Source organism: Acinonyx jubatus, chromosome B4 (assembly GCF_027475565.1).
Source record: "Acinonyx jubatus isolate Ajub_Pintada_27869175 chromosome B4, VMU_Ajub_asm_v1.0, whole genome shotgun sequence".
NCBI lineage: Eukaryota > Metazoa > Chordata > Mammalia > Carnivora > Felidae > Acinonyx > Acinonyx jubatus.
In genome coordinates, this window is record NC_069387.1 from 132,927,968 (window position 1) to 132,943,223 (window position 15,256).

General features: G+C 60.3%; 1 protein-coding gene across 5 annotated transcripts in view; it reads right to left on the minus strand.

The window, feature by feature from the left end:
• Positions 1–15,256, minus strand: part of NFAM1 (NFAT activating protein with ITAM motif 1) — a 33,201-nt gene that overhangs the window by 11,487 nt on the left and 6,458 nt on the right. For 3 of the 5 annotated variants that reach the window (XM_053226876.1, XM_027070584.2, XM_027070586.2), the window contains 2 exons: positions 7,585–7,914; positions 6,273–6,385 (listed from right to left, as the gene is read on the minus strand). In XM_053226876.1, the coding sequence (XP_053082851.1) occupies positions 6,273–6,385; positions 7,585–7,879 (408 nt within the window). In that variant the 5' untranslated portion in view covers positions 7,880–7,914. Of the gene's footprint in view, positions 1–2,718; positions 3,651–6,272; positions 6,386–7,584; positions 7,915–8,006; positions 8,288–15,256 lie in introns of those variants that run through there. The other 2 variants (XM_053226877.1, XM_053226875.1) reach the window with 2 other exon arrangements.

Genomic DNA, 15,256 nt, shown 5'->3' on the forward strand with positions numbered 1-15,256 from the left:
AGGCTGCTCAGAAATTGATCACTCAGCACCTCCTCCCACCCACCTTCCCCAAGGAAACGGGGCAAATGCCTCCAAGACCCACGTCGAGCCACCCGTCTGCCTGCGCTTACGGAGCGGTCAAGACCCCCACGGGGTCAGCCCGTGCCCGGCTCAGGGGAGACAGGCAGTGCAGGACACGGTGACAGGGCCCCTGGCTACGGAGCTGACTGCTGTGGGTGGTCCGATGTCCAGTGCCACTCTGCCCCTCATTGGCCCTGTGGCCTCATTCATGCCACTTCCCCCCTCCGGGCCTCACTTCCTCCAGCAAGAACCCTCTTTTGCGAGATTGTTGCAGAGAGGCGGGGAGGTGACCAGGGCATGAGTACTTGGCACTCAGTCCTCGGCCAACCAACACATGCCCGTCAGCCACCTCCTGTTGGCCAGGTGGTCCAAAGAGGTGGACGCTGTCCCCGCGTTCCTGGAACCGAGGACCCCGTGGGGAGACGGACGATGAACTCCCAGTTTTGCCAAAGCAGGGTTCATGCGCTGACCGACAGGACAGAGAGCCTCCGGCGCACACTGCGGGGGGGGGGGGCACGCCCCTCACCTGGCAGAAAGGGGGTTTTAACCCTGAATGCTGAGGAACTACGTCGGGCAAGAGAGGGAGGGGAGGCAGGCAGAGGGAACGGCATGTGCCAAGGCCCTGAGGTCTCCAGGAACTTCAAGTCAACGTGGCCAGAGAGAGGCGAACCTGCCGCAACGAGCAGGGCTGAGCTAACAGTGTGGTCTCAGTGGAAAACATCTGAGCGCTTCCAGCGGGAGGACGGCCCTCCTCGTGGCAGGCACCACACCGCCACCAATGGAGCCATAGCAGCCTCGTCTCGGGGCAGGGGCTGATTAAAAATCCTGGCCGCCTGCCCGTCCCCAGCCCGTTTACTCGGATTAGCTCTCCAGAGCTCCTCAACTGTCAGGCAGAAGCCTGCGCCACCCCGGTCGCAGCCTAATCATCGCCCAGGAGAGGAAGGCTCACCGGATGCCAGGTGGGGCCCTCTCTGCGCGCATCCCCCGCCCTACCTCATGTGCTTCTCAACACACCGGCAAGACAGGTTTTCAAGTGACCTCCGTTCCCCACGTGAGGACGGGGAGGCTCAGAAAGGGCAGGCGACCCGCCTGAGCGACCCCCCCCAGAGCCGGAAGGGGCAGAGGTAGGATTCGAACCCGGGTCCGTGTGATTCACCAAGATGGCCGACCTGAGAGTATCAGTTTTCGCCTCTCTGTTTTGTCCTAACGTGCGGGTCTCGTAGGCGGTTAGATAGGCGTTGGCACCCGCGTGGCACTTCACAGCTTACAACACAGCCCTGAGACTTGCCCTCGTTTGATTCTCTTTACTGCCTGCAGAAGTAGACCCTACAGAGGGGGAAACTGAGGCATGTCTAGCTAGTCAATGACCGCCTTTGCACGGAACCTAGACGTCCTGTTCCAAATCTAGTGTCCTTCCCCTGCACCATCTGTCACAGAGGCCATGGCTCACCTCAAGACAGCCGGGGGCCTGGTGCCTCTCCCCTCGCTGACCCTGCCAAAGCTGGTGGGTGCGAGCTCATGGGCAGGGGCTCTTCTGGGCCCTGGGGGGGAGGGGGGGAGGGGCAAGACCCAAACCTGTCCTCGTGGTGCTTCTCCTGAGACCCGTGGGGCCACCAGGCAGGTAAGTACCATTGTGGGGGTGTGGGAGGGAGCCCCGAGACTGCCAGGAGGCCGGGGCAGACTTCGGAGGGCTTGCCGTGTCTCCTGAGGATGGGAGAAGAGTCTGAGAAAGTGTCACAGGCCACGGGGACAACGCACGGAATAGCATGAGGGCAGGAATATCAGGTGTCGGGGACACGCTCAAGGACAGACTGTCTGAAGGAAAGTAGCTGATGGAAGTGAAAGATGGAGGCAGCACATGAGCAGGAGGCTGGCGAGGGCGTTGCCACACGAGGCGGGGTCCACAAGCCACCAAATTTGGTGACATTTGCATTTTCTAAGGCTTCTCCACTCCCGCCGGTTTGGGTGGGCTGCAAGTGGCGAGGGGCGGTAAGGGGAAGAGGCAAGAGATCTCCAGGAGTGAGGGGGGGGGGGAGTCCTGGGCTGTGGCGCAGAGGGGGTGCCCCCCTCAAAAAATCAGATGAGCGCATTCTGTTTCGGGGCTGGGGATGCTCCGCCCCTTGGAGCCAGCCTTGCCCTACCCAGGTGCCTTGTTCCCTGCCATCAACACGTGCCCTTCCAGTTGGGCTTTTCAAATGAATACACCAATCCGTGTGGCCGCCAGCAGCTCGGGAAACCTGTAGAGCCCCAGCTTCCCCCTCTGTGAAATGGGAACAATCCCGTCGCCTTGCCTACCTCACAGCCTGGCCATCTTCGACTCACCTTCCAGGTCTCAGTGCTCACTTACTAAGCCGCTCCTCCCACGAGCACCGAGCATGTGTCAGGCTCCCCCTGGCAAGGGGGAGACGAAGTCCCTGCCCTCTAGGGCTTAAGTTATGGTGGCGGAAACAGTGGCAAACACAAAGCACAGGTGTGGGGAGCAGGGCCGAGGGGACATGAGTGGAAGCAGGGAGACCGGTGAGGGGTGACGGCAGCCCCAGGCTGGGGGGCGGGGCAGGGGAGAAGGGGCTGGATGGCAGACAGATTGTGGGCAGGGCTTGCTGTGGGGGAGGGGGAGGAGCCCAGCACAGCTCTAAGGCTTTGGGCTGAGCATCTGGGGGCATGGTGCCATTTGCAGAGACAGGGCAGATCGGGATGCTAAAGAGTGATGTCGGGGGCAGGGGGTGCGGACGCCTGTGGGCCTCACACAGCGGGCCTGGTCTGGAGCCCGGGGAGGAGTCTGGGCAGCATCAGGGGTGAGGAACATCACTTCAGGAGCAAAGCCGTCACCAGGGAGTGTAGACCGAGCAGGGAGAGCGCTGAGGAAGGGGCCTGAGACGTGCAATGTTTAGATATGTGTGACCAGCCCAGGGCTGCTCAGGGGTCCTGGAACCCGGGGAAGAAGCCTGTGGCGGAGGAGGGAGACCTGCTGTGTCACATGCCCTCAAGGGCTGAGGACCGATCAGCCTGCTCCCGGAAGCAACCTTCATCCCCCAGCCGGGTGGGAGCCCTCCAGCCTGCTCTCGTGGTAGGAAATCATCGGCCTTTTCCGGGCCAGTGGCTCCCGGCTTCGATTCATTTCTCCACAGCTGCCTGTGCTCCTGGGGTCCTCTGTGCCTCCCCCTCCCTTCTCCTCTTGCCTCTTGGCCCCCATGGCCGACTGCCTGGCCTGGTCACGGGCTGGGAGGGCCCCCTGCACGCTCGGTTCCTGCACTCGGTTCAAACCATGCTGGCCTGCGAGGGGACGGGCCACTGGCGGCCATCCAACTCTGGAGCGGCATCCACGGGGTCTGCATCCCAAATTTGGATCCAGTTCCAGGGAGCTCTGGGCACACAACACGAAGGCAGCAGTAACTTGTGGCCTTCCGAGATCTCTCTCCTTCAAGGCCGGGTCTTGCACCAGCCCTTCCTTCCATATGTGCACGGAGGGAAGACAGGACGTGTCTAAGCACTTCGTCCCCCTGGGGGTCAGGCACCCAGCTGGTGCCTCGCAGACGCTGTCTTTTCCACCCTGGCCAGGTGAGGGGGAAAATCTATCCTTCTCCCGATTTCTGGAGGAGGAAACCAAGGCTCAGAGAGGGCTATGGCTCGAAGCGAGGGCAGGGACTGCATCTGTCTTGCTTTCCACTGTGTCTGGCACTCAGCCCAGTGCCTGGCATATACTAGATATTCGAGAGCTATTCCTGGAAGGAGGCAGGGAAGGTAGGAGTCATTGAAGCCAGGCAGCGGGGTGAGGGGCTGGGATTGGAAGTCAAACTGGGATCGGCTGAGTTTGACCCCGCCTCCCAAGACTTCCCTGAGCACCTACTCTGTGCCTGGTGCCTCCTTGGCCTTGCAGGACCCTAGACCCACTCATCACAATCCTGTTTTGCAGAATAGCGGCTGAAGCGGAGGCTCAGGGTCAAGGTCTCGCCCTGACCCGGCTCTGCCCTCCACCTGCTGTGCTTTGCGCCCACAGAAGCCGCTTGTGCGGTCACTCACATAAGCCTGGCGTGGGGGTCCGCAGACGGAGTGTAGGTCCCTCACCACCCCCGCCTGAAGCACGGTTTCTGGGTCCACACCCCAGTTCCAGTAGATGTTCGCTGAGGGGCAAGCCAATCAAGAGCCGCCCTGCCCGTTGCCGTCATGGGAAGAGCAGAAGTGGTGCAGGATGAGAGCCAAGCTGGACACACAGTAGGTGCTCAGCACGTGTTGGTTGAGGGAGGGAGAGTAGGCCCAGTGGCGGGTGGGTCTCTGTCCTAATCCTGGGATTCCTGGGAGGCCCAGAGAAGCGTTTCGTGCCATCTTCTGCCTTCACTGCTCAGCTGTCCCTGTGGCCAGGCCAGGGGCAGGGGGTGGGGGGTGGAGGGCAAGGGCCCACAGAGCCGGCATGGCCCTCTCGTACCTCATGGCAGAGTCCACACCTGGCCAGAGCAGAGTGGACCCCTTCTGCAGCTTGTCGGCAGGATGAGCCACATTAGGAACAGGTCATGCCAAGGCCACAGCCCCCATCTGTGGTGTCCCAAAGCAGATCACAGGACAGGAGAGGAACTGGAGGGGCAGCTGAGGTTGTCACCAGGCTCTGGCCCACAGCTGGCGGGAGAGGCAGCCTCTGGAAGTTAGTGGCAGATAAAGTGGCCGCGTCCACCTTTTTTGAGACCTTGGAGCCTTTTCTGGAAGAGCGATTGTGTCTCCAGCCTTGAAACGAGGTGGGAAACTGAGGCCCAGGTTCAAGTCCCAGGCCTGCCATCTCTCCCCCCACCTCCCTGCACTCAGGCCACACGACCCACGTGGGTCTCCCTGCAGCTCCTGCCTCAGAGCAGCCACGCCTGCTGTTCCCCTGCGGGACACACTCTTCCTGATGTCTGCCTGTCCCCCATCCTTCCGGGTGTGCTGTGGGGAGGTCCTCCCTGGCTATTGCTTAAAATAGCAAGCTCCCTCGTTCCACACTCACCACTCTCTTCGCTTTGCTATATTTTCCCCCAACACTGATCGCATCCGTTATGCTACTTATTTGTGTATTTGTTTATAGTCTGTCTCCCCTCAGCTGGAATACAAATTCGATGAAGGCAGGGATTTCCTGGGGATGAATTTTAGTCATTGCTGTAGCCCCAGGGCCTAAACAGGACCCGGAATTTAGTAGGTGCTCGATAAATAAGTGTTGAATGAATGAACACATGAATTCCCATCTCAGGGTTCGGTGGGGGGTGCTTCCCTGGGTGTAGATAGGGACCAGCACTTTGGGTGCAGCCGCTGAAACTTTCTTGACCCAAGGAGCCCACATGGCTGTGCGAGAGCCCTCGCCCCACACTCAGGGCCTTAGCTGACTGAGATGTTCCCCAGGCTCGGCCCCCAAGGCGAGGAGCAGAGAAGCTCTTGGTCCCTAGAGAGGGGAGCAGTGGCCTGAGCTGCTCTGATTAAAGCCTCCAAGGAGCCAGGACAGAGGGTCCAAACCGCAGCCCGGGGCCCTGATGGCCATCTTTGCACCCCAGAGCTGCACAGAACCTGGCACCCACCGGGTAACGAATTATTCTTTCACCCAGCATTTACCGAGCACCCACCCACCACGCCTGGGCACGCGCGGAGCCACGGAAACAAGCTTGCCCCGGTGTCTGTCTTCATGGCACTTGCTGCCTGCAGGGAGGGCGGGCAGGCGTAGAACGAGAAACCACAGGGCTGGGTGACAAGGACCGCGACAAGACCCCTGTGGGGAGGCACCCCGAGCAGGAGTCGGCCAGGCGTGGAGCTGGACGAAACCGCCCAATCCACCTGCCCTCCAGCCCTGACGGCCACGTGCTTTCTGCATGACCAGGGGAAAGTCACCCCCCTCTCTGGGTCTCACTTCCCAGGGCTGCACGGTGGGGAGACACCTCCCTCACAGAGCGACGGTGGGACACAGATGAGAGCAAATGCTTCTTCCTTCCTTCTGGGGAGCTGGGGATCCAGAAAACCCAGGACAGGGGCTCCTGATCTGGGGAGCTAGAAATGTTGGCATGTGGGCTTGAGGGTTCCACCAGATACCCAGAAGGGCCCATGACCTGGAAAAGGCTGAAGAGCCCTGGTTTCGAGCAACGAGATCGAAAAGCAAGGAAGGGGTCCCTAGTGCAAGAGGCCAAGGCCCACTGGGACACCGCGCCCCTGAAGCCGCAGGGAACGGGGTGGGGAAACAGCCGCTGGGTGCGTGCGTCCCCTACCTTCTTCCAGAGGAGCAGAGCCGTGACCAAGATGCTCAGCAGGGTCAGGAGGCCCGTGAAGCAAAAGAGCAGAAGCTTCTGGGCGCCCTGTGGGGGCTCTCGGTACCCTGTGTCTAGGAGGAGGGCAGGGAAGCAGAGGGTTAGTTCCCCGAGAAAGGCTGGGGCACACCCCACCCGGCCAACCCCCAGGCCCCCAATTCCCATGTTCTCCTTTACCCAGGACTCCACCCACAACGCTCCCTGCCGAGGGACCCCCCCCCCCCCACCAAGCCCCCACCTCTACCAAGGTCCTCGCTTTTGGCTAAGCCCCTCTCTGTGTTTGCCGCCTTGATTCTGGTTAAGGGCAAGGACCACGTCTTTGCTTCTCAAGTGCCCCTGCCTCAGGGTGAGCTGGTGCCACCGATGGCCGCGTGTGGGACCCTAGGCGAGTCATGTCATCTCCCAGGGCCTCCTCACCTGTTTGCCGCAGGTGAGACGGGGCTCACGCGGGCAGGTGCGGTGAGGGTGAGGGGCCTGGTTTGTCCTGGGCCTGGCCGGTGGCTGGCCTGCACCAGGGGTAGGTGAAGGGCACAGTCCATCCTTTTATCCCTCCCTCCCTCCCTCCCTCCCTCTGGCTGGCAGAAAACTGCAGAGTGCCAACTACGTGCCAGGCGCATCAGTGTCTGTTATTTATCAAACACTTCCTATCACCAGACGCCAGCCCTTGCACACGGCATCTCATTCTTCCCCGTAAGAGCCCTTGACGGGCAGGGTTTTGCCACGAAGGCCGGGCCCACAGCCGCACCCTGGCCAGCCCAGCTCCGTGGCGTTCCCAGCCCCCAGCCCCTGCTGGTGGGAGGCCCCGGGGCAGGTCAGAGAGTCACGGCTTTGCTGATAGGCTGTTCGTAATGGTCTATAGTCATCGCTCCTGTGAGGATGTGATGAAACTAGGAAGCTTTCCCAGAAATACGCACATGAGCCCAGCGCTCAGTCACGGGCTGCCACAGACACACACGTGCGGCAGCCCAACTTGTGCCCAGCCCCCCCCGCCCCGACGTTGTGCCGGAGGGACATCGAGACCCAGGGCCCAGTGGTTTCTCTCGGGCACCCGTGGGGTGGCCAGAGGCATAGCTCCATCCCAGGCCTCCGTCCTTCCCGAACCGAGGTGGGTGTCGGCACGCCTGTGCGGCCAGGGGCTCCCCGAGGACACCCTGTTCTGTTTTGCCAAAGCTGATAGAGGAGGTGTTCCCCGCTTTAGGTCCGGGGCCCCAAACCCTGCAGTGTGAACTCTCTGGGCCCTTCGCCCTGGGGAGAGCCCAGGAGGGAGCCTCACCTCGGACCAGGATGAAGATTCCTTTGCTGATTCTTATCAAGTTTGGCCAGTGCACGGAGCAGTAGTAGGTACCGGTGGCTGACGCATTGGGCAGCTGGGGCGTGACCCAGCATTTCAGGCTGTGCGTCTGGTTCTCTTGGACCGGGTGGGCTGAGCAGTTGATCTGCTTCTCGGAGCTCCTCTGACTCTGAAGGTCCACGTGAAAGTACCAGGCTGTGAAATCCTTCAGTTCGGGGGTGTGCGGGTAGGAGATTTTGCAGCCAAAGGAGATGGCCTCGTTGGCCAGAGAGACCATGATGGGGGCGCCGATGTGGGTCACCAACTGTCCTCCTGCAGGGGACGGAAAAGGAGAGAGCGGGAGCTTACCCTCCGGGCCGCTCAAGTCCCTTCTCCCTCCTGAAGGCCTCAGCTCACACCCCTACCTGGCAACGCAGCCACGGCGTGCGGTAAAGCCAAGTGCTTTGTCCGTACAACCCTGCATCTCTCAGCACACCCAAGGCAAAGTGTGTAAGAGCTCCAGTTCACAGAGGGGAAGAGTCCGAGGGTCAGGGTAGCTTTCAATCTCTCAGCGGGTAGGGAGTGGAGCTGTAGCCCCGCCCAAGGCAGGCAGACTCCAGACCCCACATTCCTAACCGCATCCCTGCTCAAAGGCCGGGAAGCCACGTTGGATAAGAGCACCGGTTGGAAAAGACCCAAAGCTGCCGAAGGACAAGGAGTAAAAGAGGAAGGAGGCAGGAGACAAAATCAAGAAACCCTTCCTGGCAGAAGACACACAGAGGGGAGCCATGGCTCTCCCCGGCCTGAAGGAGGAGGCACGCCAGGCATCAGGAGGGACAAACCTTGCCCTGAATCTGTCGCACCCAGCGGCGCTGTTTCCCCACCCCGTTCCCTGCGGCTTCAGGGACGCGGTGTCCCAGTGGGCCTTGGCCTCTTGCACTAGGGACCCCTTCCTTGCCTTTTGATCTCATTGCTCGAAACCAGGGCTCTTCAGCCTTTTCCAGGTCATGGGCCCTTCTGGGTATCTGGTGGAACCCTCAAGCCCACATGCCAACATTTCTAGCTCCCCAGATCAGGAGCCCCTGTCCTGGGTTTTCTGGATCCCCAGCTCCCCGGAAGGAAGGAAGGAAGGAAGGAAGGAAGGAAGGAAGGAAGGGAGGAAGGAAGAAGCATTTGCTCTCATCTGTGTCCCACCGTCACTCTGTGAGGGAGGTGTCATCTGTCGCACCCAGATTCTGTCGGGACATTCCTTGCCCTGCCTAGCAAGGTCACGCTGGAGTCCTTCCCCGCCTCCCACCACGGGCCACTTCCCGCCCTGCGTCCACCCCTGAGGCCCCTGGGCCTGGGACTCCCACCTCTTCATCTGGCCCCCTCCCACCCAGTCCCGAGACTCAGCGCGGGATCCACCCTTTTAGCCACATTGTCCCGTTTGGCCCTCCAGGCAACGGCACCAGGCCAGTGCTTCCTCCTGGGGGCCGGGAGGTTGGAAGCCAACCAAAACCACCAGGAAAGTGGTCTCGCCGGGGCCATTGAGGAGGCCTCTCCTCCTCCCCCCCGCCCGCCCACCCCGGGACCTCCGCGTCTCTTCTCTGTGTGTCTAAGAGGCCTGGGGAGGCCAGACACGCTGTCACTACTCCAAGGCCACCTTCCTGTTTGTCCAAGCAGGAAGACGTTCATCCAATTGTCTTCAAAATTATTTCCCCTTTTGAGGTATCCTTCTAGAAAATGATCTAACGTGCTAGTGTGATTAGGCCAATCTTTACAATTCGGGGGACATCCATAAAAAGAGATGGCCTTTGTTCTGCATTCTGCCAGGGTTCGTTATTTTACGGTCAGAAGGTTAGGATAGAGACAGCGTGTGGCCCCGGGTCAGGTCTGCCTCGGACAGGAGAGCCCCAGACCTCAGAGAAACCACACTCTCCAGCAGCGAAGAAGGAGGAAAGTCTCTGTCGACCAGGAAGGACGGACAACCGGGGAACAGCGGGTAAAAATTGAGGAGGAGGGGGGCAGGCCTCTCACTGCCGAGAAGGAGCCTGGGTCCTGGCCGGATGGTGCAGCCCACCGCCTCCAAGGCCTCTTACTCTTATTGGGGTGTTAGCAACCCCGGAGCCCGGACCACAGCAGCCCGGCTGCCACCTAGGCCGTGCCAGCCCCTGCCCTGGCTGGGCACAGCTAAACACCACGACAACCCTTTGAGGCCACCACCGCAGCCCCATTTTGCAGACAAAGACCCCAGAGGGTCCTAGAGGCCCGGAGCCACGGAGTCCCTAAGTGGCCAAGCGGGATTTGAGCCCAGGCTCTGTCCGTGCTGAGGATGTGAAACCAGCCCCCGGACAAAGTGGGTAGTCGAGTCAGGGACACAGTCCTGTGTGGCCTGGCCTGGGGCTGGTTCACGGTGGCACCGACGCCACGTGCAGATCCCTGGCCCAAGTCCCAGCTTCCCAGAGTTGGAGGCCAGGGGGCTGCGTGACAGAGAGCATGGGTGCCGAGAGGCTTGGAGAGGGCGCCCGCCTGCCCTTTGGGCACCTAGCCCTCACCCCAGACCCAGAGGGGACCCTCCCAAAGCCTGGAGTGTGTCCCCCACCGAACGAGGTGGGTTGGGGCAGAGCGAGCTCCCTGGGGACCCTCTTGCATTTCATGGGCCGCCCAGAGGGGCACGCGGCCCAGGGAGGAGGACTTGAGGGTGGGACTTAAATTCCTGGGGCTGAGGAGGGAAGCAGAGCCGCAGGAGCACAGCCGGTGCACAAAAGTGCCCGAGGGGACCCACTGCCAGCCCTGTGGGTACCCAGAGCACAGGGCCAGCTGTCACAGCACCCACCAGCAGGGCTCCTCTGCCCTCTCCCTGCCCCTTCCCTGTCCCCCGTCTCGACCCAGCTGACACACGGGGCAGGACGCCGAGGGGGCTCCAGGGGGGAGAAGAGAAGGGGACCCTCACCCCTCACTCCCACACAGGCCCCAGACGCTGCTTCAGCATGCACCGAGTTTAGCCTTTTGGCTGTTACCCTGGTTGGAGGGACGAAGAACCAGGGCTTCGAGTCTGCCTGCGAGTGACCGCTGGGCAGAGCGGCTGGAGCGGCCAGGCTGGCTTGGCTTCCCCCGCAACATCTCCCTGCGATGAAAGGTCTACGGGGCCTCGGGAGCCCTGCCAAGTCGCTCTTTGGATAATCCTCCGGGAGGCTGGTGGGTTCTTGGTGCAGCCCAGGCCAGGACTCAGGCAGGGAGGAGGGAGAAGCCTGGCTTGTTTTCTGTAGGGAGATGGGTTCGTCCAGGTCACAGAGCTCCTTGCCTGGTAGGGAGAAGGGCCTGGGGACGACGCTCGCGTGGAGCTGGGGCAGAGGTGGGGCAGTGGTGAGGAGAGGACGGCCAGAGATGGGATTGGGAAATAGTCGGATGGCGTGATGCCTGAGAGGACCCCACTCCAAAGGGCCACCACCCCAGCCTGAGAGGACCCCGCTCCCTAGGGCCCCCAGCCCAGCCCAGCCCTGCCCCGGAGCTTGCTTACTTCCAAGGCATCTCCAAGATCTCCCCTCCCCACCCCCACACCATTACAAGCACAGCCGGTTTGCTGGGCAGCGTAGGCTCTACAGCTAAGCCCTCCGCCAGCCCCCCACACACACCCGCCCTGCCACCAGCCTTTGGCAGGAGGGGTGTCCTCAGGGATGGCACACCCTCCACCCCTCACTTCTCTGTAGCTCCCAGGACTGCTAGGAAGTCTGGGGCCTGGCCAGAAATGTGGGTGGGGGGCGCCTGGGAAAAGCCTAGTTTCTTGAGGTATCAGGCCTGGGTTTGGATCCTGCCTTTGCCGCCTGAAGTCTGTGCCACCTCCAGCGGGTGGCTTTCTTTCTCCGAAGCTTGGTGTTGCCCCTGAAAATCAGGGAGAGCAGCAGAGGGTTGGCATGGGATTAAGTGGGGCCAGGAACATCAGAGGGGCCACCAGGCCGAGCTGCCTTTCTTCCCCGGGCACCAGAAAGAGGTGAGGAGGTCAGAGGAGTCCTCGCTGAGCCTGGAAGGCCAAATGCAGCCCGACCCTCTGCCTGTGTAAGCGACAGGCCCACAGCAGGGCGGCCTGCCAGCACGACAGCCTGTCTAGCTCCCCAGGCCCCGGCCTGGCCTGGACACAAGGGAGTGGGTGACACCCCGGGGTGCAGACCCTGGGCCTCGTCCCCAGGCCCCCCCGCCAGGTGTGCAGGGGCTCAGAGCCCGGAGAGCCCTCCCTCCGGCAGTGTCCCTCTGTCCTCCCCCCATCCTGAGGATCTGTTGCCCCTGTTGGGAAAGAGTCTGTCTGCCACCCGCTGTCACCAGATCCTTCCTTTTCTGGTTCTTCTTTTGAGTCTGTGGCCGCTTGAGCCGCGGGTCTCACTGCCACCCTGGCCCCGCGACACTGTGCTGAGTCCCTTGGGGGAGGGGCTCGCGGTCAAAGAACTTGACTCGATGCAGGAAGGTGCCCGCTCCGTCTGCCCTCCCCACACCCCACACATCGCACGCCCCCATTCACCCGACAGCTCCCCTCCCCTGGGCTCCTCTCCCCTGCAACCAGAGACCTGCCCTGCACTGCTCCCGAGGGAGCCACAAACCATCCTGCTCACCCTGCTGGGCTGCCCCACCAGGGGAGACCCAGGAAGGAGACTGAAACCAATTTACATGGTGAACACCAGCAGCTAAAAAGAAAATAGAACACGAAGCATTTTGTGCATAACAAGGGCACTTTCTGTGACCTCCTGGTTTCAGTTAAATTCACATAACTGGGTTCAGACGGGGTCATGCTATAACACGCGTCCCTTAGCTTTGGGCCACCTTTAAAAAATAAAAATTTCAAGTCCCTTGATTGGAGGATCCAAGCCGTGCCTCCAGGCCCTGCGCGGCCCAGCTCAGCTGCCCTCTGCTCACTCGCCCCCAAATACCAGGCCTGCCAGGCTCTTGAGTCTTTGCCCACGCTAGTCTCACTGCTCAGAATGCCCTCCTGTCCCCTTCCTCTCCCAGGACTGTGCCGTCACCCTCTCAATCTGCAGGACTTCCTTCCTTCCTGAGCCACTCCTGGGTGCCCGACTCCCCCTGCTTGGCACAGTTTCTCAGGCATTGCTGGTAAGCCCCGTGATGAGACGCGTTAATGTCCCCGGGGGCACCCTCCCCTTTTGCAGATGAGAAAACTGAGGCTCTGAGAAAGGAAGAGGTTTGCCCAGCATCACAGCTGGTCAGGAGTGGGGATGTGATTTTAAGCTGGTCCTTAACCCCACACCCTTTTTTTTTCTTTTTTCTTTTTTCTTGTTAATATTTACCTATTTGGTGGGAAAGTGCAAGTGGGGGAGGGGCAGAGAGGGGAGGACAGAGGATCCGAAGGGGGGTCCTCACTGACAGCAGTGAGCCCCGCCTTAGGGCTCGACCTCTTGAACTGTGAGATCATGACCTGAGCTGAAGTCGGACGCTCAACCCACTGAGCCACCCAGGTGCCCCAAGAGCTGCACCCCTTTAAAGGGAGCTAAAAATTCGGAGGCCATTTCCCTAGATTTGGGTCATCTAATAGGCAGACATGTCTGGCAGCCTATGGGATCTGGGGACGAAGGTACTCATCAGAAATGACCCTGCAGCTTACGGGGGACAGCGACTGCTGTCCAGCTCAAGGAGAGCTTGTGGCTCCCAGAGCAGAAAGCAAGGGGCCCCAGGAGCCCTCCACAGACTGGCCCGGTGGCAGAGGCAACCAGTGTCCCTCCTTCACTCCAGCAATGACATCCCTCCACCCCCAAAATCTGGTGCTCCCTCCTTCCCCACTCTTTCCATCTGCCCTGGCCTCGAGGCCCCTCTGACCCACCCACTCCTAGGCCAGGCCTTGGCCCCAGCTCCCCGCTCTGCCCGGAACTCAATCCCTTCTACAGCCCCCAAGCATCAGCATCGTCAACCAGGGGTGTGAGAGCCCAGACGTGCCGATCAAAGGTATCCATCCCGACTCAGGTCGATTTTAAAGGAAAATACTTTGATTCCCCAGCTACAGAAGAAAGCCGTTCCCACGGTCTTTATTTTAGGCATGCAGTTTTGCCCTCCAATTTAATTCTGGCATCTCTCAGACCATGCCTTTTTTTTTTTTTCAAGGCCCATCTGAAGGGCTCCCGGGAAGACACAGAAGTGGGGCTGCTGGTCTTATCACAGGGCTCCGGCCGTTTGCCTGAGCACGCATCCCAGGATGCCGCAGAAAAACGGGTGAGTCCTTCAGGACACGGGCATCAAACACAACGGCGCGTGGCCAAGTGGCTGATTAGGGAGAAGCGTATAGCAGGCGTCGGAAGGCAACCTTTGAACAGAGAGCGTGTGTTATGAAGCTTTTAGTGCTGGTGCCCTCCAACACTGCCATCAGACTGGCTGTCACATCTTTCAACACCTCCGAATTACAAAGCTACATACGGATGTGGCTTGCCTCGGGGGCCATTTCCACAGCCCGCCTGCGTTCTGTTCTAAAGCCTCCAATCTTTGGACCCCGGGGTGCACCGCGGCCAGGAGGGGACACAGACCAAGTGCAGGATGTCAAATGTTTGGTCCCAGGAATGTAGAAGCTTCGTGGGTCTTAATTGGCATTTTTACGGCATGACCTCTCCTTCGGCTTTGTGAAGAGGCAAGTTGTTCAAACTTTGGAGCTCGTTTGGACTCCGTTTCTCCCTTTGTACCCTCCTCTGCCAGCAAAGACGGGCATCAGGACGGAGTGGACCAAAGAGGAAGGGTGAGAGGGTAGACCCCGCCACGGCACCCACCGCAGTATGCTCTCTCCAAGTCCTGCCAGGGAGGACCGGGCCCTGCGCCTAGGCAGAGCTGACGGGTGAAGCTGGAGAGTGGGGAGATAAAGAGACGTCTCAGAGCCTGCACAAACCCAGAGGAGGGGACCCAACCCAGCCGGGAGGGGGCAGAGACTTCCTGGAGGCATGACCCTTGGATGGGGTCCATTGTTTTTCAAACTATGATTCTTTAGGCCCTCTTCCCCCCATTATAAAAGAGAGACATGCTCACTGTAGAAATTCTAGACACTGCAGCGAAAGATCAAGAACACTGAACCGGCCTGCGGTTCTGCCGCCGTGACATCACGGCTGTGGACCTCGTGCACAACCCTTTACGAGCTGGGCTTTGAAGGAGGAATCGGAGGCAGCCGGGTGGGGGAGGGGGGCGGAGAGGGGGTTTTCAGCGCAAAAACCTCTCGGATGAAGCTTCGAGAAATCTGGAAACCAGACACCCGTCCTGTTGGTAGTTGGGGGGCTCAACAAGGCGCAGTGGAGTCGTAAGGGTTGGGGGCTCAGGGAGGCGGGAGGTGGAAGGTGGCAAAAGTCATCCTGGAAACCCCGGGGGAGCCTCTGTGGGCTTCTGGATTGGGAATTGACGCAGTCACATTTTGTGTTAGAAAGACAACAAGAGAGGGGCGCCTGGGTGGCTCAGTCGGTTAAGCGGCCGACTTCGGCTCAGGTCATGATCTTGCGGTCTGTGAGTTCGAGCCCCGCGTCGGGCTCTGTGCTGACAGCTCAGAACCTGGAGCCTGTTTCAGATTCTGTGTCTCCCTCTCTCTCTGACCCTCTCCCGTTCATGCTCTGTCTCTCTCTGTCTCAAAAATAAATAAACGTTAAAAAAAAATTTTAAACAAAAGAAAGACAAGAGAAATACTACAGAGTTCCAGTCTTCCTCGACTGCCTAAGCCCCTTGCGTT